The sequence below is a fragment of the Chinchilla lanigera genome, unplaced genomic scaffold, assembly GCF_000276665.1.
Source record: "Chinchilla lanigera isolate Chin_1 unplaced genomic scaffold, ChiLan1.0 scaffold00101, whole genome shotgun sequence".
In the NCBI taxonomy this organism is placed as follows: domain Eukaryota; kingdom Metazoa; phylum Chordata; class Mammalia; order Rodentia; family Chinchillidae; genus Chinchilla; species Chinchilla lanigera.
Window position 1 is genome coordinate 2,699,892 of NW_004955502.1, and position 26,694 is coordinate 2,726,585.

Consider the following 26,694-nt stretch of genomic DNA (forward strand, 5'->3'; position numbering starts at 1 on the left):
TAGATAGTTTTGAGAAAGGTACAACTTGTAGGTCAGATGTCCAAAGTAAACTCTGCAGTCAGCGCCGTCAACAACGCCAGATAATGACACAGTGCTGGAAGGTCATCCAAGAGATTTCTCTTGCAATGTTTCCAGAAATGCAATATTCAAACATGTAAGAAAAACATAAAGTCCTAATTATATTTTTTGATGATGACCTAAAAGTTAGCATTTAACAGAAAAGTGAATTCTGGATAGATCTTAGCACAGCACTCTCAAACAACTTTCTTTGGAAAGCTGACATTTTGAAGGGAAACCCAAACACGAGTCACAGAATCACTCATTATTTTTTACATCTTTCTCTTTGTACTGAGATCACCAGACAGCAATGAAATCAACCTGTAATTTCTCAGCATCCAGCAGGAACATGTTCACTGGGTTTCACAGCATTCTCTTGGCTTCACAAAGGGTCAATAGAAAGCCTATCTACTTGAGTAATGAATGCTTCTCTGTCTTTAGCCAAACCATTGTTTAAAAGAGATTTAAGGTTTATGGTACACTTCATGGATCATAAAATAATCGCATGTCCCAATTCTATGTGTCCAAGTCCTCCCACCTTTCAGAGTTCCATTCAAACATCCATTTCTGCATGAAGTTCTCTGAGTCCCCTGGAGGATGTACTGCTTCACTCTTGGCCTACCTCATACTGTGCCTACAGCTTCCGACCTCATGTTACACGAGAACTTAAGAACTAAGTTACCTTACCAGGGATACTATGTTTATTAAATGATGTAAAAGTTTTCCAAATATCCAATAAATGTTACTTGAATTTAAATCTAACAAAATATGGCCTGGAAGGTAACTTAAAAATTGTATCATAATAAAATAGAAATCCTACCAGTCTAGTATGAACTGTGGTTCCTGAGGTCTGGGCTCTTCCATTTTTTTCAGTCACAGTCCTTAAAATGCTAGCACAGAGGACGAGCAGGTGAGATAAGCCCTTCTAGTAACGTAAAATTATATTTCTTTCTAAAAATGAGTTTTGTTTTGTTTTTCTTTTTGAGACAGAGTCTCGCTATGCAGTTCAAGCTGGCCTTGAGCTCACTTTGTAGGCCAGCCTGGTCTCGAACTTGTAATGATCCTCCTGCCTCAGCCTCCCGAGTGCTGGGATTACAGGTGTGCGCCACCACGCCTGGCCTGAGAATTCTTGACTTTGGTGTTTTTTTGGTTTTGTTTTATTTTGTTTTGTTTTGTTTTTTTGGTCTGCCTTAGGTTTACTTTAATCAGGTCTCAACTAATTTAGATATGCTCAACATCACTTATTCGTTTCTTTTGGTATTGTTTTATTTTTCATCTTTCCAAATGAAGAAGACAATACCATTAAAGCCTATGTACCGCATGTAATATGGCCTAACCAATAGTCAGAAAGAGCGTAGGGATTCTGGAGATTCTACTTACTAGAAAATGCATGTATTTTTCAGGATGTTCCTTGGCAAAATTCAAATAATAATACCCACTTTCCTATGAGTTCCTCATACTTAAATAAGGATATTTACATAAAGTACCAGGCATACCGCAGGACTCAATAAGTGTTAACATTAGAAAGGAAACTGCTCAAAAGTAAAGAGCAACTGGCATGACGGAAAAGAGAAAAGGAAGAAAGAGATAATTATGTATGTATGTATATACAGGATAGCTAACATAGTTGTACTACTGACTTCTATCGCTTTAATGAAAGGAACAGTTAATGATTAATTATTTGATCAATCTTGCATGTCTATATTTGTTTTCCTGAGTGTGCATTTGAAGTTATCAATATGTAACACAACAACCATAGTTAATTCCCTGTCACCTTGTCTGTAATTCAGTATTGCTTGTACTATTCTTGTGCTACTTTGTAAATGGCTGTCTGTTTGTTATTATGTTTTCGTTCTTTCACTTTTCAACCAAAAATATAAAATAAATAGATGTTAACAGTCCCCTCTCTAAAAATTACTCCAAATGGCTTAACCATGGCAGAAGACAGCAAGTTTATGCTAAATTAACCATCTTTTCTAAATGCCTTTAACATATTAACCCAAATATAGTCCTTTTGGACTAACGGTCTTTCCTTCACTGCACACAAACCCTATAAACAGTAAAGAAAATATGTTCTTTTAGAACTTGGATTTACCTTTATAAAGAGAAAATAATCTCAAGCATTTAGCATGGTATTCATAGTCCAGTTGTTCTAAGGATAAGCAACTTTCTAGGTAATAGTCATAAGAGCAAATTATCCAGTTGGAAAAGTTCCCTGAAAGAATAATAACACATTCTTAATCCACTATACTTTTAAAATAAAAAGTATGCCCCTATTACAACAACAAGACCCAAATATAAAAGGAAAAAAAACAAAATAGCATATTGTGGAACTTCTAAGAAATGAAGTTAATGACTTACGTTGCTTTCAACCAAGGAATTGTACTGAAGAAAGACTAGGTGAGGAGCATTCTGCCCGATGTACCAAGGTGGATGAAGACAATATACATGTTTCAAACTAGAGACCCTGCTGTTTAGATACCTCAGGCCTAGTCATGATGAAAGGGGTGCTAATGAGGAGAACCACTGGCAGGGGCACTGAAAAAGGGTTAACACTGGGGCTGGCCTTATGGGATAGACATCCTTGTGGAAGGACTCTTCAGCTTTTACCAATAGTAGCTTAAATAAAATCTAGTTCACTCCTGGAGTATTGAAATTCATTCCATTTAGCTGCTTCCTGATATTAAGGCTCCTCTCCCCATATCAGTAAGTTCAATTTCCTTGTTTTCTGTAGGTAATAAATTTGTACATGCTACAAGTAGATTACAATGATCTTTTTAAAAAAAAAAATCACATACTGCTTTAAAATCTAAGTTCAACAAAACTTAGCTTTTAAAATAATAAACAATAGATGCCACGCTTTCCATAGAAAGAAGTTATTAGTTGGAATAAAATACACTGCTATATACAGAGATTAAACAGCTTTTCTACACCATTATTCAAATTGCATCCTTTGTATAAAAGGCCTTAAGGCACAATCAATAAGTTAATAATTAAAATACATGAAACTGTAGCAGAAAATAATCATCATAAAATTGTGTTAAAATAATGTTTAAGTGTTGACTTGTCAGAACAGGCTCATTAATAAAGACAGATTTTTTAAAACTATTCCTAGAAGGTCCATAAATTCAATAGTAATAGTAAGCGATAACAGTGAGAGACAGAGAATGCTTCACTTAAGACGCTGTTTGGAAATCATCTTGACTCTAGATTTTGCAGTCCGAATATGAACTATAGAAATATAACACCTGAATTCATGTGTGCCGAGGCAAAACTTTGCAAGGGACAAGAAAGCAAGAAGGGCAAAAAAAAACTGTCCCAAAGTGCTGACACCCTCGAAAGGTGGAAGGCCAGGCTGGAATGTGCCTGCAGACATAGCAGCATCACTGCAGAAGGAGGATACGAAGATCAAGGCATGCAATGGAGGCTCAAGGATGCTGTGATGAGTTCAGAGCAACACAGCATGATGAAGAAGGCAAGGTACACTGAAGCACATGTACCATCAGCAAACAGGAGGAGGCAGACCCTCCTTGAAGGTTAGGAAGAATGGGACATTTCCCAGAAAAGGAGCAAAAGACTCCACAGAGCTCTTTTTTAATTACTTCGAGATCTTTCTTGTTTCAGATGGTTACTGTCCAATACACTGGTAAAAATAGCTATGTCCTGGATTTATGTTTAACTAAGTACATACTTGTGGCTCACAGGATTACGGAACCTGACAAATCCCATAACAGGCTGTCTGTAGGCTGGAAATCCTGGGGCGCCACGAGTGTGGTTCAGTCTAAAAGCCTCAGAAATAGGAAAGCTGATGGAATAATTCTCAGCCTGAAGCCTGACACCCGAGAACTCAAGGCTGCTGGTATAAATCTCAGAGTTCAAAGGCCAGAAAGCCTGGAGTTCCAACAGCCGAGGGCACCAGAAGAGCGCCCGAGCTCCAGGGCAAGAGAAGATACCACCTCTTCTTCGGAGTCCTGTGTTCAAGCCAGGTCCCCAGCTGATTAGGGAAAGCCTGGCCACCTGAGCACCTTCCTCCCCACTTAGTCCACCTACTCACAGGTCAGCCTCCTCTGGAAACACCTTCACTGACTGTGACAGCTTATATCTAGAGGGCTCCCACAGCCTCATGTGCTCATAGGTGGGGCTTTTGGGAGTAACTGGATCATGGGTGTGGTACTGGGTTAATCCACTGACGGGTTTGCAGTTGGGTATGATGTTGGGAGGTGAGGCCTGGTGCAAAGAGGTGGGTCACTGGGGGTGTGGCCTGGAAGCAGATATTCTTCCCACTCCTTTGATCTGTTTTTTCCTTTGTGATGCCACATGCCTTGGACGCAGCCCTATGGACTGAAACCTCTACAAACTGTGAGCCAGAATAAGCCTTTCCTCTTTTAAGTTGTGGGTGTCAGTTATTGTGTCCCAGCAACAAGAAAGTAACTAAGACACAGACACACTCAGAATAAAGCTCTACTTACTAGTTCTCAGGGTGTTTCTTCACCCAGTCAAGTTGATGCCCAAAATCAACCATTAGAGTCAGTTTTTACCCTGCCTTGAGTTTTCTTCATTCTAAAGTGGTAAATACTGATCTCTGTTAATTAATATTCTACTCAGATATGATAAATAACACTATGAAGCCTGGAGCTCTTGTGCAAAACTCAAGTTGTGGTTAAAACACTATGTTTTTGCTTAAGCCTTGACTACTCTATTTAAAACTATACTCAGGGAGCTGGGGATGTGGCTCAGTGGTAGAGTTCTTGCCCTGCATGCGTAAGGCCCTGGATTCAATCCCCAGCACCACCACCCTCCAAAAAAATTACACTCAGGCACCACCCAGCATTCCCTATATTCTGTCAGAAAAGTTTTCTAGGAAAATAATAAATCATATAATTTACCTCTCTCTCCCCCACCAGAATTTGAGCCACTAAGCACTGGTATTTCTGTCTACACTCTTCACTGCTGTACCTCTGGTTATCTAGGAGATTACCTGGGATAGAATAGAAACTCCACAAATACTTGTTCAACGGACAAATGAAATATATTCCTTAAACAGCTCCCTGGGAAAAAGATGGGTTAGGTCTGGTATCTGCATGGTAATGTAAAAGAAGGACAATCCTATTCCAGGGATTCCAAGTCAAAAAGCAACTCACTGTACTCCGCTGAGTGCCTCATCAATTCACCCACCCATTCAAAAACTTTAACCTGAGATTTGTGTCTCCTTCTCTGAACCTATTCTCACTTAAAAAACCTCACTTCACCAAAAAGTTAATGTTTTTATTAGCCCACACAGTAAGCATCTGACTTCTCCATGCGGAGGCATGCCCATATCCTCACCTGACTTGGAGTCATGCTTTCTGACTGAGCCGCACACAACATCAACAGTGCTTTAAAGCACAATCACTCTCTTAGTGCCCACAACCATGGACACTTCTGTTCTCTTACTGTAAGGAGCAATGCAAATAAGACAGGTACAGAACAGCTGTTTCGTTATTTCTGAAACAAAATGAAATCAAACTTTAGATGGAACAAAATTAACTGGAAGCATGGTTCAGAATGAGTTTGAAAAAGCAAAAAAGTAATTTCAATGTAAGTGTATAGGCAAATGATGGGTAATAAACACATAATGGGTTGTTCAAGATCAGAATATAGTTTTCCACACCTTCAATCCTTGAGGTACTAAAAAGTTTAACAGGTCTTCCAAAGATGAATACCTGGACTCAGAAATCTGATCCATTTGGAACTTACACACCCAATTTATCCAGACAATTTACCATCAGGTCATAGCCAAAGAAGACAAACTCCATGAAATCTTAAACTGGAAACTTGCTAAGAATCTGTAAGTGCTATTATCATTTGCCCCTAAGAACACCACAATAATTAACAAAAACTTGACCCGCGATTTAAATAGTTGGAAAAAATTTCCTTTTCATATACATCATTATACTCTGCAAGGTTCCACTGATGTTTATAAGTGAATGATTAGAGCTGAAGTCTTGGGTTAGGGACATATCTCAGTGACAGAGCATCTGCCCAGTATACATGAGACACTGGGTTCAATTTACAGCATCACACACATACACAGTTAACATCTTCTACTTTTCATCTCATTTGCATAATCTCAGAATCAAAAAGCATGTGAAGTAAAACACCAAAAGCAACTGAATTTATTAAAATTAATTTTTAAAGGAAGAAGGTTGGGAGGGGCTAATAATGCTTGTTTTATTTCAGTGGCAGGCATAACCCAATATATGGTCTAACTGAAAATTTAACTAGCAAGTTTCTTGACTCCTCATGAAAGCAAGTGCAATCTGTTCAAGTTAATGTATTGTGGAGGACCGCCACATCGCCCTCCCCAGCTCCAAAGGTGACTGTGCTTACATGTGGGCAGTGTGCAGGTGGTACAGAGGTAATTTCCCTAAATTGGCTTTCAGTTTGAATAGTGAGTCTAGCTGGTTGTGTATGTGTCTTCATGGAAGCAAGCAGGTGGATGTCAGGCTAGCATTGCTCCTTGCCAACAGCCAGAGGTGAGCCCAGAGAAGTGGGCCATGAGACTGCGAGGCTAAGATACGAGATAACATCTCCATTGAAGCCTGTGGGACTCCAGAGAAAATTCCTTCCCAGAACTGACTACAAAGCAGGTTGCTCATTAACCACAATCTGAATCTGGCTGTTCTGTTCCTTTTGCAAGACTGCTTTGTTCCCTCTTCTACAAGCCTTGCCTGCCTAGCCATGATGTAGCACACCCAGCTACAATCCCATCACCACTCCCCTCAATGTGCATGTGATCCATAAATACCGCAGTTCTGGCTGCCTCATGGCCTTCTGTTCTGGCTGCCTCGTGGCTTTTGTTCCCTGCAAATAGCTGGTCATCCCAGATCCCTGCTGCATCACCTTTTGTCTCTTGCTCTTTCTTTTCACCATGAGCTGTAACATCTTGTAGGAGAAAGGGGTCCACTGCAGGGGTCCCCAATAATGTAAAAATACTTAAATATTAATTATTTTACTGTGCTATCTAGAATTAGTGTTCTAAAGGACATAAAAGGCATGGAAATAAACCCTTAACATATCTCTATTACATATTAAAGTATTTAGTAGAAGTTCTCAGCATATAGCTCAACAGAAGAAAAACTGACTAGTATGTGCGAGCCCCTGGATTCAATCCCAGGAGGGAAACAAGGAGGACCAACTAAAAACAGATTTAAATTCCAGTTATACGGAAGGTGGAAGCAGGTGGACCTCAAGTCTGACCTTGGCCTGAGCAACGCTCTACCTCAAAATGAAAATTTTTAAATGCCTAAGACTGTAATTCACTGGTAAAGTACCCCTAAATTTGATCCCCAGTAATGAAAAATAAAAGTTCCTCAACAATAATGACAAATATTAAGCTATTTTTTCAGGAAACATTTATTATAGTCAAATTATTCTGGACTAAGGTTCGTGTCTACAAGTTATTAGGTTTATAAATATATTGGAAAAACATGAATGATTATAGAATAATACATTTATCAACATTTAAAATTATTATTAATATTGCTTCAGTACTTTATAAGATTATACAGTATTTCACAAATATCTTTAATTCTTTGCAACGTTTCAACAGGCATTATTACAGTTCCACTTTAATGCTGAGTTTATGGAAGCTCTGGTGAGCAAAGGCAGAACTGAGAACCTCTATTCTAAATCATCTTTGTACAGGTATAGCCCAGCAGCAGCCCGAATGACTGCCTGAGGGCTGAGGAGAACCCAAGGTGTGGAGTAACACGGTCTTGGCCTCTAATCCAGGTAGGGTCATCTTCCACATTCTTGTGTATGGAAAACATGTTAAATTCTCCATAAAAGGAGGGTAATATCTTATGGTGGTGTTTGTGGCACTGCATTAAATAAGAAACCGGAATCATTGAAAGGAGTTTATCTGTTCTGCCAACTCCTACCTTATACCTTCTCTGCTTTTGCCCTAAGGCCATAAGACATTGCTAGAGAAAGCCAGAGAGTGCTAATTTAACCGACTACGAATCTATGGCCTAGCTCTGGCTTCTCATTAGTAAATTAGACTTAAATAGTAATGTATATCTCCTAGGACTGTTTTAAGGATAACATAGTACAGTATATATAAATTATTATTATAGTGCCTGCTATATGTGAGGCATCAGTAAATGGTCTGTACCATTCTATAGTTTAACATCTTTTTTATTTATCAATAGTTAACTCCCTAGCATACATTTGGAAAGTATTATTTTATTCTTTCTTCAATTTTCCTTTAGCCTTAATTGCACCAAATCCTTTTGGTAACTGATCTCATCTACTTTCTACTATACTTTATTAGAAAGATGGGCACAGCATGATTTTCCAGACTTACTTCTTCCTGAAATACTACTTCACCAAATTCTAATCTGTCACCCATCCTTCATGTGTCAGACAAACAGGGATGCTTGCTGATCTCCTCACACAATTCACTCATTCAGGTTTTATCGAGTATATAGGATCTGTCGGGTACTGCGTCATGTGCTGGATGTGAGAGGTAGGAAAGACAGAACCAGTCCCTGTACTCAGGGAGCACCACATAGGAGGGGAGACTCCCACTGTGCAATAGTTACCTTACAAATGTGTGTAAAATGGTCTTCCCGTTTCCTCGGGCCCTGTTTCCTGTTATCTCCAACACATCCTCCATTTCTACTAGTGTCGGAGCTTTCGTCCATGCCAGACTGAGAAACATCTTTGCTGGGTGTGGCTACCCTCTCCGGCTAGTATGTCCCACCTCTCTGCTTCCTGATGTCTCAGACTCCCAGAACAAGTGCTCTACTCCCACTGCCCCATTTCCTGATAGTCAGTACGACCAGGAAATCTGGCTTTTGTTTTGTTCTTTTCTTAGAAATGATTTCCTAAAAACAGCATCTGTGCTTTTCTCAGTTCTGAAAACATGACATCATGCTTACTTTTGAGATTCTCTTCTTAGTAACCAGGAACCCGGGCTGTGGTTTTTTTCTCTTCTACTTCAATTTATCTGATAATTCTGCTTTCACTTCCAGCTCCTTCATCTGTGTTCTAAACAGTGGGCATTTCTCAAAGTTTACTCTGCTCTAAATTTCTCTGTATACTTTCTATCAACTAGCTTACCTACATCCAAAATTTTTCTCTCACTTTTTAGAATGATTCTCAGACCTACATCTCTATGTTTTCACAATGTGTATACTCAGGAAGTAGTTATAGAATTAAGGAAGGAAGAAAAAAAGCCAATAATCCATGTCTACTTGTTAAATTTCAAATTTATACCAAATTCAAGACCCATTTCACCTGTACTCTGGTCCCAGACAATTCAGCTCCCTGCCCGTTACCTATGCTAATGGCGCCTCTAACTTTGTTACTTGGGGGGACCACCTGAGGTATTAATGCTTTCCTCATGCTGTTCTACAACTGTTTCTCAAAACCAACCCTGGCGCCTCCTCTGGCTTTTCCTAGTACTGGGGAGTGAGCCTTTGCACTGAGCGACATCCCAGCCTTTTACTTGTTTTGAAACAGGGTCTCACTAAGTTGCCCAGGCTAGACACAAACTTGCAATCCTCCTGCCTCGGCCCCCCAAGTGCTGGGTATGTAACCACCATGCCTAACGCCTCCAAAATTTCTTGAATCCACTCTTTTCACTTTGTTCTTACGACTACTACTAGACCTACCCCGATCAACTGTTTATTCTCTTCCTCATCTCACTAAGTTCTGCACACTAGTTCCCTGTTAATCTTTTAAAAATATAATCCTCTCCTGGTTCAAAATTCACTGAAAGTTTTTTCCTGACCAAATGACAGTTTGTTTAAAATTATGAAATTTGGGCACTAATATTTCTCTTTCTCCTTCCTATTCATCTATTATTTGCCTAAATCTTACACTACAAATGAACTAGAGTAGCATTTTGTGAGCATTTTTAAGTAGAAAAATAGTCCTTCTGAATGAAATCTTGCACAGAATTACAACATAGAGAAGTAGATGATGAGGGTTAAATTAGCACTCTCTGGCTTTCTCTAGCAATGTCTTATGGCCTTAGCACTTGTTCTGGGAGTCTGAGACATCAGGAAGCAGAGAGGTGGGACATACTAGCCGGAGAGGGTAGCCACACCCAGCAAAGATGATTCTCAGTCTGGCATGGACGAAAGCTCCGACACTAGTAGAAATGGAGGATGTGTTGGAGATAACAGGTCGATAATATAATCACACTTTGTAAGTGAAGCTGGAACCAGCTGCCCAATCTCAGTCTCCTGTTGGTTCCTGGCCACTGCTGTAGAACTTCAGTTGTCCCTAGAAGACAGCCAGAAGTCCGTTCCACTACATACATCTCTTGAACATCTCCTACACGAAATGATCTCTGCTGTAATTCAGTCCTTCAAGCCCTTCTTTGCCCTTAACCTTCTCCATTCTAGCTCATATGAAACCTCCTAATAAGCAAGCATAAAGTGTATTCTGCCTTTGAAAACTTTACTGATTATTCTATGCCAAGCTAACTTCTCTTTCTTTATGAATATCAAAAATAGGAATAGCTAACATTATTGGTCAGGACTAATACCAAACCCTCAATTCCTCACCAACAGTGTCAGCAAACTTGCCTAAGTCCATGGAGTTTGTATACGGAGGAACCAAACCTGGACATAGGCTGACACCAAGCCTGTGCTCTGGATCAGTTCCTTCCAACCTTCTGCATGTCACTGAGCACATGCAAAATGATACTTATAAAGCAAGAAGCTGCTTACAGTTGAAAGTTCTAGCTGTAAGTACCACAGGCCCAGCCTAGCTTCCTCAAGGGACCACAGGATCAGTACTGGAGTACACTGGAAACGCATTCCCAGTGTGTGAGCTGAAGATCTCTGCTGCACAGATTCCTTTAGTATTTACTAATAGTTGGCATGTAACAGCAGCTCAAATACACATATGGGTTACTGACAAGTGACAGTACATTATGATCAAATTTCCAACAGAAGCAGGTAGAAGAACAAATAAAAGCTGAAGAATTTCAATGCCTATTCTTTGGACAAGCCAATATTCATTTTAGATTTCTAGAGGAGTAATATTTAAAACAGTGGTTCTTGATCATTATTGCACATTAATTTCTTGTGGAAGTCGTGGGCCGTGTTCACAGTGCCTGATTCAGCGAATCTGCACTTGTAACCAGCTCACGAATGTTGACGCTGAGATCCACTCGTCTTTAAAAAAAAATCCTGGCAAGAAATATGCTCCTTATACTCACACCTCATAAGCCAAACATGTAATTCTTTGATAGCTTTAACAGAAGCAGCCTGCTCTGAGTCATGATGCAAACTAGATTCTGGGACAAAAGATAAGCTTTTTAAACAGTGCTAAATGTTCCTTGACCCAATTACAACAACATAGAGTGGACCTTAAATATGCTATCAACAGGGACAGGAATTCCAGCTATATAAATTGTACATGATCTATGTTGTGTTTAATATCCAAGAGAGCCAGGTTAAGGCAATTCAGAGTAATAACACTGCAGGAAATATGATTGAGAGGACACATTGCTTTGAGTTTATTAGACGAATGATCTACTTCAATTTAATTCTAGAGGCTGAAGTGATTTAACAGCCAAGTTCCAAGTGAGAGAGTGTTTAGAGGTATGTTTTTTCATGCTGTATTTAAGGATTTGGTTAATTGAATCTCTGATACACAGTGAGGCTTTTTCTCAGGTAGACTGATATGTAAATTACAATTACAACTAAGAACAGCACGCATAAAACTTCATTATGATTAATAAAATATATTTTATCTGCATAAAGCATAGGCACATTTATTTCAGGAATCTTAGACATTACTTAAGAAATAAAATATTCAAATATTTGTTATGAATTGTTCACAGATCCTAAGAATCCTATTGTAACCTTCAAATGTTTCCAACCAGCATGGACAAAGGTGAACTGAAAGGGCTTTACTTTTAAACTTTTAATATATCATAAATATTCATACTAAACACAGTTAAGCCTAAGAATTAAAACTTTACGTTATAACCCTAATATTTCTGGACTGAGGTAGCAACTGGTTTGCTATAAGATCGTTCATAACAGCAGGCTGCTCCCTTACAAATGGCTGTGCTTTACTACTAAGAGCCCCTATTCTATCCAAATAAAACCGTGCTCAACTCTACAGAGAAAATAAATTCAAAAGAGAAATCTAGAAGCACAGCTTTTTTTCCAGTTCCGTGATTGGTCTGTGGTTACATTCAGTACGTGAGAGATTTAACTGCTTTTAAATTTATTTTATTTGTTCACGTTTGCTGTACATGAGGCTTACATTCATCTTGAAGAGAAGATACCACACATCCTGATTCTTTTTAGTGCCTTTCCCGTCCCCCACTCCCTCTGTCTCTAGATCTCCTTCCCCCATTCTCTTCATCATCTGATTACTGCTATTATTACTTTAGCTCTTGCTTGTGGCACACAATGATTACATTCATTGTGGACAGCTGGTGCAGGGACACAAGGAGTCCTAGAGCTCTCCAAGTCTCCTTCCCCTGCCGCCCTCCTTCCACCTTCAGTGTCTTGGTCCCCTTCATTTGCATGAGATCTAGCTCCCTATTTCCTTTTATTCATCTTTTACTTTGTAAATGAGAGCAACCAAACACAAAGCAATGCCCAAACCAGCTAAGAAAACAGCTCAGAGAATGAACCTAAGAATTATAAAAGAGAACAAACAATGGAAGAGTGAATAAACATTTTATCTACTTTGCAGTCATTTCTTGTTCATGGTGTATGCTTGTTCTTAGTTCTCTCTCTACTAATTAACGCCACTCACTTCTTGAAATCCCCCCCCCCTTTTTTTTTTTTTTTTTGTTTTTCTCCGGTACCGGGAACCGAACTCACGACCTTGCGCTTGCCAGGCAGGCGCTTTTGCCGCTGAGCTAAATCCCCAGCCCCTTGAAATCCTGATTGATCTTCTCTAGAATGATCCCCCCGGTAACTTTCTCATCTCACATTATCTCAGTGAGTTTCTTTCTCACGTATGTCTTTTGGAATACTATAAAAATGTCTAATACACATCCTCCATAACCATTCTACAAAATACTCCATAAATAGTATTTTAAGCCAACTATTTTCTACGCCTCTTAAGACTATTTTTAATTGAATATGTTACTTGACAGATAGGTATAGCTATTAAGTTAAAGAGAGTATTATAATTTAGTATCCCTCATTTTACTGTGAAAGTTTACAATATAATTCAGAAAAACATGACCATTTTTTATTTATAGTCTATGTAATAACAAAACAGCAAAAAGCCTCAGTGATTCATAAATGTAACAGTCTTCTAGTCAAAATAACGTATTTGTTATAATAACATGCTTATGAAAATACAGACTATGTATCTACAAAACTAAAGATTACTGAACATATAAATTTTGCACAATGCTTACATTGCAAAATAAAAATCCCGTAAGAAAAAAATTTACATGTTTTTAAAAACCTGCAACGTTGAACCCAGTGACACACAGGCCACCCCAGACATACACAGAAGGCAAATCAGCAAACAGGCCACAAAGACCCGAAACTCACAGCAAGGGTCCACATTGGCCCGTGGCTCTGATTTTCCCTTACCTCTCCTTTGCTCTCTTAGTTTACAGCACAAACTGAGCTAAAACTCTAGCTCATCTTCTTTCTCCTTCTACTCCAAAATCACTGCCTTTTCGTCCAACTTATAAATATTCACCTACTGCAATTTTGTGGTTGGCCTGACCAGGCTGTGAGGCGCCCAGAGGCGGTGGAACGTCACACTGTTATGCTAGGTGTGTCTGCGGGTGAACCCAGTGTGGGAGCTCGCGGCAGCAGCGGGGCAGACCACACTCCCCAGTGAGGGTGGTCTCCTCAGTCAGAGGTCTGGCCAGAACAAAAAGACTGACCCTCCCAGAAGTGGGTGTCTTCTCCCTGACTGCCTGCAAAGGAAAGCGCAACACTGTTCCTCAACATGAGCCAGGCAGCCCTAGAACTGCGCTACTTCATCCTGGTTGTCAGGCCTTTGGACTTGCGGTCTCTGGGGTACACGCAGAAAAGACTGTGTCAAGACAGCAATGTGTGAGCCAAGGAGAGCTTCTGGGGAAAACTAACCAGGCCAGCACCTTCATCTTGGGTTTCCAGGGTTCTATCGTGTAAGCTACCCGGGCTTTGGTGTTTTGTTATGGCAACTCCAGCAAAAGAATACATGATATAATAAAGTGTTTATTATAAAATGTACTTTGTCAATGTTTCTGTTTCATAATCAACCTTTTACATTAAAAAGAAGTAAGCTAAGGATTAAAGTATTTACATCATAGTACAATGTGGTATAAAAGGGGCAAGAAACCACATTTCAAAATAAAATATTAGTTAGCATAACTAAAAAGAAACCAGAAGTAGGAGTGAAAAGCCTGAATACCAGGGGTAGATTTAAAAACAGGTGATCAGTTTTATAGTGACTGATAACAATGGTCTACGAAAGATTCTGTATAACGTAATACAAATATTTTAAATTGATTTTACTTTAACTGTTCATGGTATCTCCTTGGGGGCTGGGGATTTAGCTCAACAGCACAGCACCTGCCTGGCAAGCGCAAGGTTGTGAGTTCAATTCCTGGTGCTGGAAAAAAACAAAACAAAAAAAAACAACAACAAAAAAACCATAGTATCTCCTAGTCTCCAAGACATTATGTATGTATGTATGTATGTATGTACATACAAGTCTATATACACGGTCCTACAGAAACAACTCAGAAAGCCATTTCAGTCTTAGAGTTCCTACCAACAGCTGCATACCAGCAAAGGGAAGTGACCTTTCTTGAGCCTTTGGTTAGCACATCCCATTACATAACTTTCTTTTTACCTAAGCTACCTTGCAGACACATTTATCTTTCAGAATTTCCAGGGCTATTTTAAAAAGCCAGACCTTTTAGACTTTTGGGGGCGGAAGATGGGACAGGAGGAGGTGGGGAAAAAAGGGAGAGAAGGAAAAGGGGACTGAATATGATCAAGTTGCACAGACATTTCCCAAAATGAACCTCATTGTTCTGTATTACTAACAGGCTCTAATACAAATGAACAAACAAACAAACAGAGACTTTAGTTTCAGACCAAATTAAAATTTCAGTGAGCAGTCTGACTTTTCATAATTACCTTGTCAGGATCCATCTTTCCTCTGACAAACTCTCGCTTCCAGAACTGCAGAGCCTGCTCCAGGGTTAGGCCAATGCCCTTCAGGAAGAGCCCGTACTGCATGCGGCCTCCATGCCGGAGGTGATGATTTTCCCGCAAGGCCTTGTGTAGCTGGCGCATGCAGGGTGGGAAGGATGTGGTTGAAAGCTACGAGAGGAACAGCTTCTGGTTATGGGGGAGACACCCAGGATCCCACGATATATATGTGTGTGACTGTGACTCAGTCTAATTGAAACAACAGAACACCATAAGCAAGTTTTTCTGTATCTGTAGACAGACTTTTCCTTACTAACATTTTTACACTGATTACATGTTAAGATGACAGTGTTTCAATACATGGGGTCAAATAAAATTATTTCATAAATTATTTATAATTTTATAAATTATTACTAAAATTTATTTCACCTATCTCATTTGAAAACTTTTTCTTTGTAGACAGCTATAGATTCACACACAGTTATAAGAAATAATACAAAGAGGTATTGTGTGCCTTGGCTGCCTTAAAAAATAAAAGCTTGCAAAACTACAGCACGTTATCATAACCTGAATCCCAACACTGCTACACTCCACTAGTCCAGGATTCCCTCAGTTTTACTCATGCACATATTTCTGTGTGCCTGTGCGTGTGAGGCCAGTTTGTCACTTGCATAAGTTCACACATCCACCACATAGGCAGGATGCAGGACAGTTCCACAGGATCCCTCCCGGCTCTCTTCTAAAATCATCCCGACTCTCTCCACCCCTCTCCCCAGCCCTCAGCAACCACTAACCTGCCCTCTCCAGCTCTGTAGTTTCCTCATTTCATGAGGATTACAAAAACAGAATCATATAATACATAAAATTTGGGGACTGGCTTTTTTTATGCAGCATAATCCCTTCGAGATTTGTCTACATTGCTGTATCTAAGCTCTTTTTTTTAAATTTCTGAGTAGTATTCCAAGATCTGGATGTACCACAATTTAACATTCACTCTCTGAACACCACTTGGGTTGTTTCCAGTTTTTTATTTCAAAACTGCTACATATAATCTTAAAAAGGATTGTGCAAAGGTATAAGATTTCATTTCCCCGACATGATAAATGGACAAAAGTACAGCTGCTACGAAGCAGGTCAATTCGTAAGATAAATCAAATACCAAGTGGAATACAAAAGAAAAAGTTAAATAATATGCTAAAGAAATAAACAATTTTTAAAATTACAGGGCTTTCCTTTAGTGTCAAAAGGAAATTTAGCCATATGATCATCATAGCATTACTGTCATTTTATATTACACTGCTCATTTACTTACTATGTTGTCTATCTTCCTCAAAGAAGGTCCACAAAGGTAGGAATATTTTCTGTTTTACTCACCTCTACATCACAACTGATAGGCTCAACATACATTCACTACATAAATCAATTATTACTCAACTGTGGCCCTCCACAGGACCTAACCAAGTTCACACATGCTTGTGAACAAGAAAGCATCTAGTTAGTGTTGGAACAGCATTAATTTCTAAATCTCCGGGTCATAAAACAATCGCGAATCATGGGGAAGAGAAGGGTAGCAGGGGAGTAGAAGGAATTGTTAGGAAATGAAATAACTATTTAGAGGAAGTTAAGAGATGAGACATTCTTGACAAATTCTGAATCACTTGTGTAAGGTAGATAACCCTATTCTGTTTCTAGACATATGGAGTCTGCCAAAAAATGTAGACACACTTCAGTGGTCTGCTATACGAAGCAATCTCTTTTGGAAGCTCATGGCCACCACTTTGAGGACCTCTTGTAATTGTAGAGGCCAAAGGCAACTTGTATTAATCTCCTGATGTCTCAATAAATTTGTGTTAAAATGTTAATACAACTTTTTCTTTTTCTGATGTATATACCTTTCTGGGAAAACTGTATTTAACTGCAAGTACTGGATTATAATTTTTTAAATAGGAGACAATCTATTCATTTTGGTCTGTCCCTACTAACCTTATTATAATTCTTATTTCCCAGCAGTAAAATCTCAGGATATTTTTAATTTACTGTGAATAATTTGGTAACTCTCTAAGTAAAGGTTATTTTATGTATAACTTATTTTTTGTTTGTATATAGAGTATAAATTTTACTAGAAATTAAGGAGAAACTGTAAAAATTAAAGTATAGCAAAGTGTATTAATGACATTCTAACAAGACAATTTACAACAGCTAAATCTTGAAAAAGCCCTATCTGCCCATGAACAGATAAATGGATACAGAAAATGTAGTTTTTATACATGGTAGCATATTACTGTGCCATAAGGAATCATATAAACTTGAGGCACTTGTAGGAAAATGGATGCCCCTTGATGCCATAAAGTTACATGAAATAAATCAGATATACAAGCTTAAATAGTTCATGGTTTCTCTTATATAACAAATAATATATAAATAAAAAGCAAAATAAAAGACAGATAATAGGAAGGAGGGAGGTCTTTTTCAAATGGGAAGGGGAACAAGTGATGTACGGGGTAGGAGAAAACTAGGATAAAAAACCCAGAATATGAGTATACTTGGAGAGAGGATCTTTCAAGAGGTAATTAAGGTTACATGTGAGCTCATGACGCTGGAACTAAATGTGACTAATGTTCTATTGATTGATTGATTGATTGATTGATTGTCTTTTTGAGACAGGCTTTCACTATGCGGTTCAGGTTGGCCTTGAGCTCACTCTGTAGCCCAGGTTGGTCTCAAACTCGCAACAATCCTCCAGGCTCAGCCTCCTGAGTGCTGGGATTACAGGTGTGCACCACCACACTTGGCAAATATGACTAGTTTTCTTATAAGAAGATAAAGACACACCAGGGATATACACACACAGTGAGAAACCATATGAAGACACAACACAAGCAGCCACCTATAAGACAAGTGGCTGCTAGGAGAAATCAAACCTACTGCCACCCCAATCCTGGAAGTCTAGCCTCCAACTGGGACAGAATATAAGTACACTGTCTGAGTCACCAGTCTGTGACACCGTTATGATAATCTAGCAAACTTGTCTTTATCATTCCCCATATCTCCTTTGCTAAAGATATATGGTACTCAAATATAAACATACACCATTTGGCTACCATTACTTAAAAGACCGGCTTTTGGAATAATTCAATGAATTCTATTTCATTAAACTATAAATAACTTTCTTGTTAAGTTTGGTTTTCCTATGTTGAAAACAAACCCTATACATAGGACATGCGATTGTCTTTAAAAGTAATCAGGAAGAAACAATATAACATTCTCTCCCACTGTATCATTGGAAAATCTCTGAAGAAAATCTGTCGTTTCCTCCATTAACAAAGGTCTAAGCAGAAGAGGAGATGATGCTTACCGAGTCGAGCTGATCTAGAGAGATCTTCCCGGTGTTTCCCTGCACACTGTAATCCTGGCCGGTGTAGGAATGGCTGAAAACAAACACAAACCATAAGGAAATACCAAGTAAGGATCTGTAAAACACTACTGATCAAATAAAAAAGTATTTATACAATATTTAGCAGAAAGGTGGTCAAGTATTTTAAATGTATTTAATAAAACACATTTAAGTAACTTATCTAAAAATAAGACAAAAACAGCGACAGTCTGGATCTCCTCACTCCTGGTCTAGGACTCTACTTCTGTTTCTTAAAAGCATAATCCAAACTGCTCTTAGAGTTAATCCTCTGCTAATTACCCACTATTAACAGCATAGCGGCACAGCAAAAAGAAAAGAGATTTAAATCAGAAACTATCACCTCAGTCAGTTCCTGAGCAACTTACTTAAGACTCAGCTGACTGTAGTGGCGCAAGCCTGCAATCCCAGCACTGGGGAGGCTGAGGCAGGAAGATCACTGAGTCTGAGGCCAGTACGGGCTACATAGTGAGTTTAAGGCCAGCCTGCACTACACAGTTAGCTAGATGTTCTGCATCCTCACTTCTTTATCTGTCAAATGGATAAAACACCTTTTTTTGGTAGTATAGGAAGTCTGAATTGAAATAATTTGTTTGAAGGAATGCCATGCAATAATCACTATTTATTAAAATAAATAATACTTAATACCACTTAACAATATGCAAAGTCTTCATCTATGTTCTCTAATTACATCCTTACAATCATCCCAAAAAAGCATTTTTAGTTTACATTTAACAAGTAAGGAAATGGAGGCTCTAGGGGTTAGAAACTTGTCCAGATCACAAGGCAGGACAGTAGTGGCGGAAGCTTCTGACTCTTAATTCCCTGCTTCTCTAGGAGAAGCCATTGTCTCCAACAGAACTACCTTTGTAACTGTGCATCTTCTTGACATAGTATACTAACTACGCCCAACTCCATAAACAGGTTGAAGTCCATTTAGGTAAAACCAGATGCTGGAAAAATAGGCACAATCAAATATGGCTGTTGCAGACATAACTAAAGGAAATCCTGGAGGAAGTGTTGTGATCCTAAAGAACTCTGCACCCTCTATTCTCTATTCTCTATTCTCTATTCTCTATTCTCTATTCTAATGTATAAAGAACTACAGAGAGAGTATAAGTAAACTGTATAGCTATCAAATTTCTAAAAATATTAACAGAAACTAAGCCAGCAGTCACGGTGGGTAAATACCGTAGGTAGGGATAGGGACAGGGTAATAAAAAAGACAGTTTAGTTAGGCTTCATTTATAATTAAACTCAATTCAAATCACAGACTCTTCCTGCAAGGCCACATACACACTCAAGGTGCCCTGAGAAGAGGCGAATGTTCCCACAGTCAGTTCACTGGCTGAAGAATGGGCGCTGATCACGAAGCAGAGCAACAGTGACAGGTTGTGCTAGCGAAGGATGCCACCGCTACTGGCTCGGACTGTCAGGCACAGTGCAGACTTTCCCTTTCGTGATCCTCCCATCAGGTAAAAGGAGCCTGTGAATTACTCTGAGAGCAGGAATAGTCAAGGAAGGAGGACAGAATATGCTGCCCCAAAATATGAAGAACTTCAGGCAGTAGGCAGTTTAAGAAGTAGGTGTAGCTACGTCTATGCAGAATAGTACAGATGCGTTAAATAGCTGTGATGCTTATTAATCAAGACATAAGTAAGCTCTTCTGATCATAGATCAGTAGAAGAGAAATCCTATTTGTAATTTGAATTGAGTTTAAATTATAAAAGACGCCTAAATAAAACTTCATTTTTGTTACCCTTTCCCTAGCCCTACCCACCCTGCTTACCCACCTGGGCTGCTGTCTTACTTTCTGTTAATAATAGTTCTAGAAATTTGATGTCTGTACAGTTTACTTACACTCTCTCTGTAGTTCTTCATACCTTCTCTGGATTTGTAATTTTTTTCTTGACATTTTGTCTATTACAGTGTTGAGAAACAAGCATTTAGACAAGTGTTTGTATCATTTAGGCAAATAAGCTTGTCTTTTTTATTTCTCTTCTGTTTGTACTTACTGTACTGCATTAGTCTGGGCTAAGAGCAATCTCCTTGTAGTATAGTATTCATTTGGCTCTTTTTCTCAGTCACTGTTATCATGCTTCCCTATCAGTCTGCCATTTATAGGGGGTTGTGTTTTGTTTTGATTTGGTTTGGTTTTGAGACTAGGTCTTGCTATGTAGCCCAAGCTGGCCTTAAACTCACAGGAGTTCTCCTGCCTCATCCTTACGAGTGTTAGCATTACAGATACGTGTCACCACTTTTGTATTTGTCAATCTTTTTGCTTTGAACAATTGTGTTAGGTAGTTGTAATTGCTAACTTCAGCTCCTGGACTAAGAACTAAGGCTGATGGAGGTCATGGGCATGGCCTGGTACCTCTCAGCTAGGTAAGAAGTCCTGTGTAGCATCATGCTGTCCTCTCCCTTACTGTCCTGGTATTTCTGCACTTTGCTGGTGAAGACTGTAAATCCTCTGTGCACTAGAATATGCTGTACGGATCTTAATTAGGACTTTGAACAAGCTTATTTCATTAGCTTTCCACAGCGTTTCTCTTAGTTGGGCAGGAGCGGCATTATTAGTGCTGTTTTCCAGATAAGGATGGTGCAGGTCAAGGTGACTGGGCGACTTGGCCCCTGTGTATGTAACTGGTGACGTACGAACCAAGAGCGGGGCAGGTTTTCAGGCAGCTGGCCTGTTGCTCTTTCCATCGCCCCATGATGGCTCTTTGCTGCACTGTGAATCACTGGGAAGTGAAAGGTTTGTACAGTAGTCTTGGGATTCACTGCGGCAGTTCTCTGGTTATGCTCTGTGTGAAAGTGTAAAACACTGAAGTTCAGTGATAATTGTTGGTCTAACTTAGCACGAGTTTGTGTGCCATAGTGGCACTGACACCAGACGTGGGCAGGAAGTTGCTTCAGTATGTGCCTCAGCAGCACGAATCTATAGGTAAAAACCTTCACTGAGAAAGAAGAGAAGATGTGGGCTTCAGCAGGAAAAGGAGCTAGCTGAGAGAGACACGGTCTGCTGGATATCACACTGGCCTGTGAGCAGAACTGGTCTCATCTTTATGGCTTTGCTGGGGTGGACGAGAGCTGGTAGCTCTCTGCTAGGCCATGAGTACGGTGGGGTTTAGAGGTCTCTTCCTCAGATTTTTGGGGACTCTTCCTGGCGTGAGACAGGGATCGATGCTGTGTCCATCCTGGAGACAGTGGGCATCCCTGTTGTCACAGCACATCTTGCTGTCCTTGTGGAGGTGGTAGGAGCATGGGGTAAAGGGGGTGCACCCCTGCATCGTCAGGAGGGAGGACAGTGTCAGTCACATGGTCACCTATACTGGGAAAAAGTTACAGATGAGGGCCTGAGAATCCCGCCACTTTTCCCATGAGGGTGCCTATCCTATTTCACTACTAAGATTGATGGAATGCATTGAGTCAAATGATGCACTTATTGGCAAAAGTGTGTTACTTTAGGGAGAAATAAATACAAGAGATGAGGAGGTGTGTTTTAGGGTATGGAATTTTAGGGGAAGAATAATTTTTTTTTAACAAGTGAAAAACAAATTTATTGAAATGTGTATTCCTTATATTCATGGGAGACTTTCAGAGAAGGACGAATTTGAGTTCTAGCTTTTATATCATCTTCAACAAAGGACAGTGAATTTTTAGGGAAAAGCCAAGAGAAAGGAAAAGAACTTTGAGTTTGTGGGGCAGCAGCCTGTGGGAAGGCACATAAATGCGGAGCAAGGCTTATAGGCGGGGTGCAGATCCGAGTGGGGTTTTCCGGTACGGCCTCCACTGATGGGAGTGCGGAGTTCAGGGCTTCACCTTGTTCTCCCTGGCGGAAGGAAGGCAGGGTACCTTTCTCTTCCTAATGCCATGTCCTGCAGTTTGATAAGCAAGGGGAGGTCAGACAGCTTTCCTGCACCTACTTCTTAAACTGCCTACTGCCTGAAGTTCTTCATATTTTGGGGCAGCATATTCTGTCCTCCTTCCTTGACTATTCCTGCTCTCAGAGTAATTCACAGGCTCCTTTTACCTGATGGGAGGATCACGAAAGGGAAAGTCTGCACTGTGCCTGACAGTCCGAGCCAGCAGCGGTGGCATCCTTCGCCAGCACAACCTGTCACTGTTGCTCTGCTTCGTGATCCGCGCCCATTCTTCAGCCAGTGAACTGACTGTGGGAACATTCGCCTCTTCTCAGGGCACCTTGAGTGTGTATGTGGCCTTGCAGGAAGAGTCTGTGATTTGAATTGAGTTTAATTATAAATGAAGCCTAACTAAACTGTCATTTTTATTACCCTGTCCCTACCCCTACCTACCATATTTACCCACCGTGACTGCTGGCTTAGTTTCTGTTAATATTTTTAGAAATTTGATAGCTATACAGTTTACTTATACTCTCTCTGTAGTTCTTTATACATTAGAATAGAGAATAGAGAATAGAGAATAGAGAATAGAGAATAGAGGGTGCAGAGTTCTTTAGGATCACAACACTTCCTCCAGGATTTCCTTTAGTTATGTGAGGGAGAATTTGTCAAATACAGCACAGAACAAAGGCAGATGATGAAAAGCCTTGTGTCCCATGCTCTGAGAGCGCTGAAAATGCATGAAAACATCTGAGGTAAGAACTGACATCATCGAGCTTTCACTTCAGAAAGAAAGCATGGCAGAGAAACGACCAGGAGGGGAACCAGGAACAGAAAGGCAACTAGAAGCATATCTCAGGCAATATGCTATCCCGGCAAGAAAAGGTGAAAGGCTGATGCTGCAGCAGCAATCATGACGTTTTGGGGACTTTCTGGACAAAGACGGATAAGAACCGACAGAGGAGGTACAGAAGTCGAGACTGACACAGAAGTCTCCAGCTGAGTGATAGTACCTCTGAGGTGCTACTCACTTTCCACAAGACAAAACCTGAGTAAGTAAATAATGAAATAATTCAGGAATAAACTTTCAAAGAATACAAATATAATCTGAAATAATAAATATCTATTTAGTCATTAGAATGTTCCCAAAAGGACTACTTTTCCCATAATAATAACCATTGAGAGAAGCTCAAAAACCAAGACAGAAGAAAAAGAAACAAATAATGATGCCATAAAAAAATTAAAATCCTTAGGCACAATCCATGTTAGCTCGAGAAAGGACCTCTGGCTTTTACTGGGAAGTGCCAGGGGCCATTTCTGAAGGAAGCTCCTGTCTGTCAGGTAACCCAGAAGAGTGAGGCACCTCTCCGCTGCACTCAGAGTGCGGGTCGGCAGCCTTACACCACACCGCTCCCACAAGCGCAGGCACTACACTACTGAGCTGTCAAGGTATATGCTTATCTCATGATTTTAAAAACGGGATCGACTTTATTAACGTGCATTTCTTGGTGCTTATTACACTGGAAAAACAGAAACTTTAATAACAATATATAATTTCTAATTTTAATACACACACACAAACCCACTGCAAAACACATTTTCTGCCCCTTGAGAGATTCTCTGTCCCACACCGTCCTTAGTGCCCTAATCTGAGGGGGCCCTCTCCGGTGAGGCTCTCATTCACGGGGGTCCGCCTGCCCATGGGAAGAGGCTAGGACAGGCGGCACTGGGCAGTGACAGCTAGACCCAGATCTGGAGGCGGGCCTGCTTCTTCCTCTAACCACTCCTGATGCTGGAACTTATCTGCTGGGCTTCTCCTTCAAGTTGCATTCCCAGTTTGGATTTTGTTCACCCACCTTCCCTAGTGCCTGTACATCTTGGTAAGTGTCTTCTGAGCTACTCGGGAGTGCTGCTGCCTCTAGCCCACCATGAGGGAAAAACAAACGAACAAACAAACAAAAAAGAAACGTCTACTCTTAACCTTGCAAACTCCACTCCTAAGAACCAAGTGAGATGTATGGTATACCTCATCTCTTCTGAACACAACAAACCAAAAAACATTAGTCACAAGATTACAATTATCTACCTAATACTACTTTTCTAAATATAAAGAGGAATGTTTGATTAACTAATGAGAGAATCTTGAAAATCCAAGATTTGATCTCTTTATTTCTTGGCTTAGCCAAGAATCTGCCAAAGGATAAAAAGAAAACAACCACCTCAACTATGCACCAGTCTGCTTGTTCAAACTGTTAGCAAAGGGTTGTTAAGGACTAGGAATTGCAATGGCGTTGAAACTTGCGCTTTCTGTGAGTAATTTATCTTTATGTTCTGCAGCACCCACTGAAAGGCACTAACGGTGAAATGTCAGAGTTCTCTTACGTTGTGAGGCAGTAGTGATGTGGCCCACTAAGTATTCAACTACATCAGAGTACTACCTGAAGATATTGGGCCATAAACAGAAACAATGCCCTGTGCTAAATGCAACACTTCCCACATTGTAGCAGTAAAACAAATATCCTCACTGCCCACACAAGCAGTTATGTGCATAAAACCCAGGATGAACTTTTTTTTTAATGTCATTAGATTGTCAGACTCCTTGTAACAGACCTTTTATATTTTATTTTTCCATATCCTAATTGTCAGTCTTATCTGGATAAGCAGTAACATTACTAAATAACAGCAACACTGGCGAGAGTCCCTTCCCACATGCACTCTCCCGGCGTTACTCAGGCAGCACCCTCTGACCAAGGAACAGTCCAAGCAGCTAAGGATCCAAGACTATGACAGGATAACTGCCACAGAATGTTCAAAACAGACACACTGCAGGCCCACAGTGAGTTTCTTTTAAATGCAGGGTGGGCGGGGATAAGTAATGTGCAGCCTTAAAGTTTCTGAGAAATGAAACAACCCGGGTAGAGAATCAGCTTTGGCAACACAGACTGCAGGATCCTGGGTGTTACCAGAACTCTGCTAAGGGGGCTGACGATGGGTCTGGGTTGGGCCAAGTCTGCGAAGCCAGAAGGGAGAGGTGCCCGTTAACAGGGACGGGCACAGAAGGTTTGGATGCAGGGAGATAAGTATCAGTGGGAATGAAGGACTGAGAGTGAGGTGAAAGGGAAGAGACTGTAGTTAGAAAACAATTAAAGATATGAGGCACAAGAGTAGGAGATGATCACACACACCAAAAACAAAACCCTGGTGCTTTGCTTTGGTATTTTTTGCCTTTGTACTTTAACAACTCTCTATGCATTAAAGCAATTCCAAAATTTTGATCAGGCTTATAAAAAATGGAATTTGGAATAAAGAAATTATTTTAGAGTACGTATGTGATATGAAAAAGGTCTGGTTTTTTTAGGATCCGGAGGAGGATTAGCACTTATCTGATATATGAGAAAAAAAGAGATAAACAAAGCCAAGAAAATTTTAGTTGAAGAGATTAATCTAGACAAAGACAAGTGCAGGCAAAAAGGAGAAAAAGAAATGAAATTAGATGGGAAGGAAATTGGGTAGGTCCTGACGTGTAGGTCTCCAAAGAACTATCCAAAATTTAAATCTTATTTCCTTTTATAAAAACATAAAGCTAAGTCTCCATTTTGATGAAAATTTGAAGCTTTGTGAAGATTTAAAAAACTAAACCTCGCATGACAGCATATGCCCTTTGGCAGGCTGAGGTAGGAGGACTGCAAGCTCCAGCCCAGTCTAGCAACTAAGCAACTTAGCAAAACTTTGTCTCAAATAAAAACTTTTTAAAAGGTTAGGGATGTACACCGGTGTAGTTCAATTCCCAGTACCATAAATAAGTAAATAAATAATCTCAAAGTATGCACAATAGTATTTTCTAAGAAAACAGAATTGTGTAGTTGCTCATAATAAACCCTTTACTCAGACAAAAGTGATTCAGTGTTGTTTTTTTTTGTTTGTCATGGTGGTTATAAATTATCAAATATATGATAAGAACTAATGACATAAAACATATGAAAGCTCTTCTTACTGTAGCACTTGTTTCACAAACTTACATACAATTTAATTAAAACTCAGTCCCATCTGAGGAAGTGTCTCCTCCCAGGTTATCTTGCTCATTAAGACAGTAAGAGGTAAGCATGACTAGTTTCTCTAATATAGCTTAAAAACACGGTAAAGAACAAAGCTAACAGTTTCAATAATTTAAACCTGAAAGAACAAAGGGAAGACTTTCAAAATACCAAACTACATATGTATTTAT

At 39.8% G+C, this 26,694-nt stretch overlaps 1 protein-coding gene across 2 annotated transcripts in view; it reads right to left on the reverse strand.

The window, feature by feature from the left end:
* Prim2 (primase, DNA, polypeptide 2 (58kDa)) overlaps window positions 1–26,694 on the reverse strand; it is a 256,592-nt gene that overhangs the window by 57,564 nt on the left and 172,334 nt on the right. For both annotated transcript variants that reach the window (XM_005406880.1, XM_005406881.2), the window contains exons 9-10: window positions 18,550–18,622; window positions 15,180–15,365 (exon numbers count right to left, since the gene is read on the reverse strand). In XM_005406880.1, coding sequence (XP_005406937.1) covers window positions 15,180–15,365; window positions 18,550–18,622 — 259 coding nt within the window. The remainder of the gene's footprint in view (window positions 1–15,179; window positions 15,366–18,549; window positions 18,623–26,694) is intronic.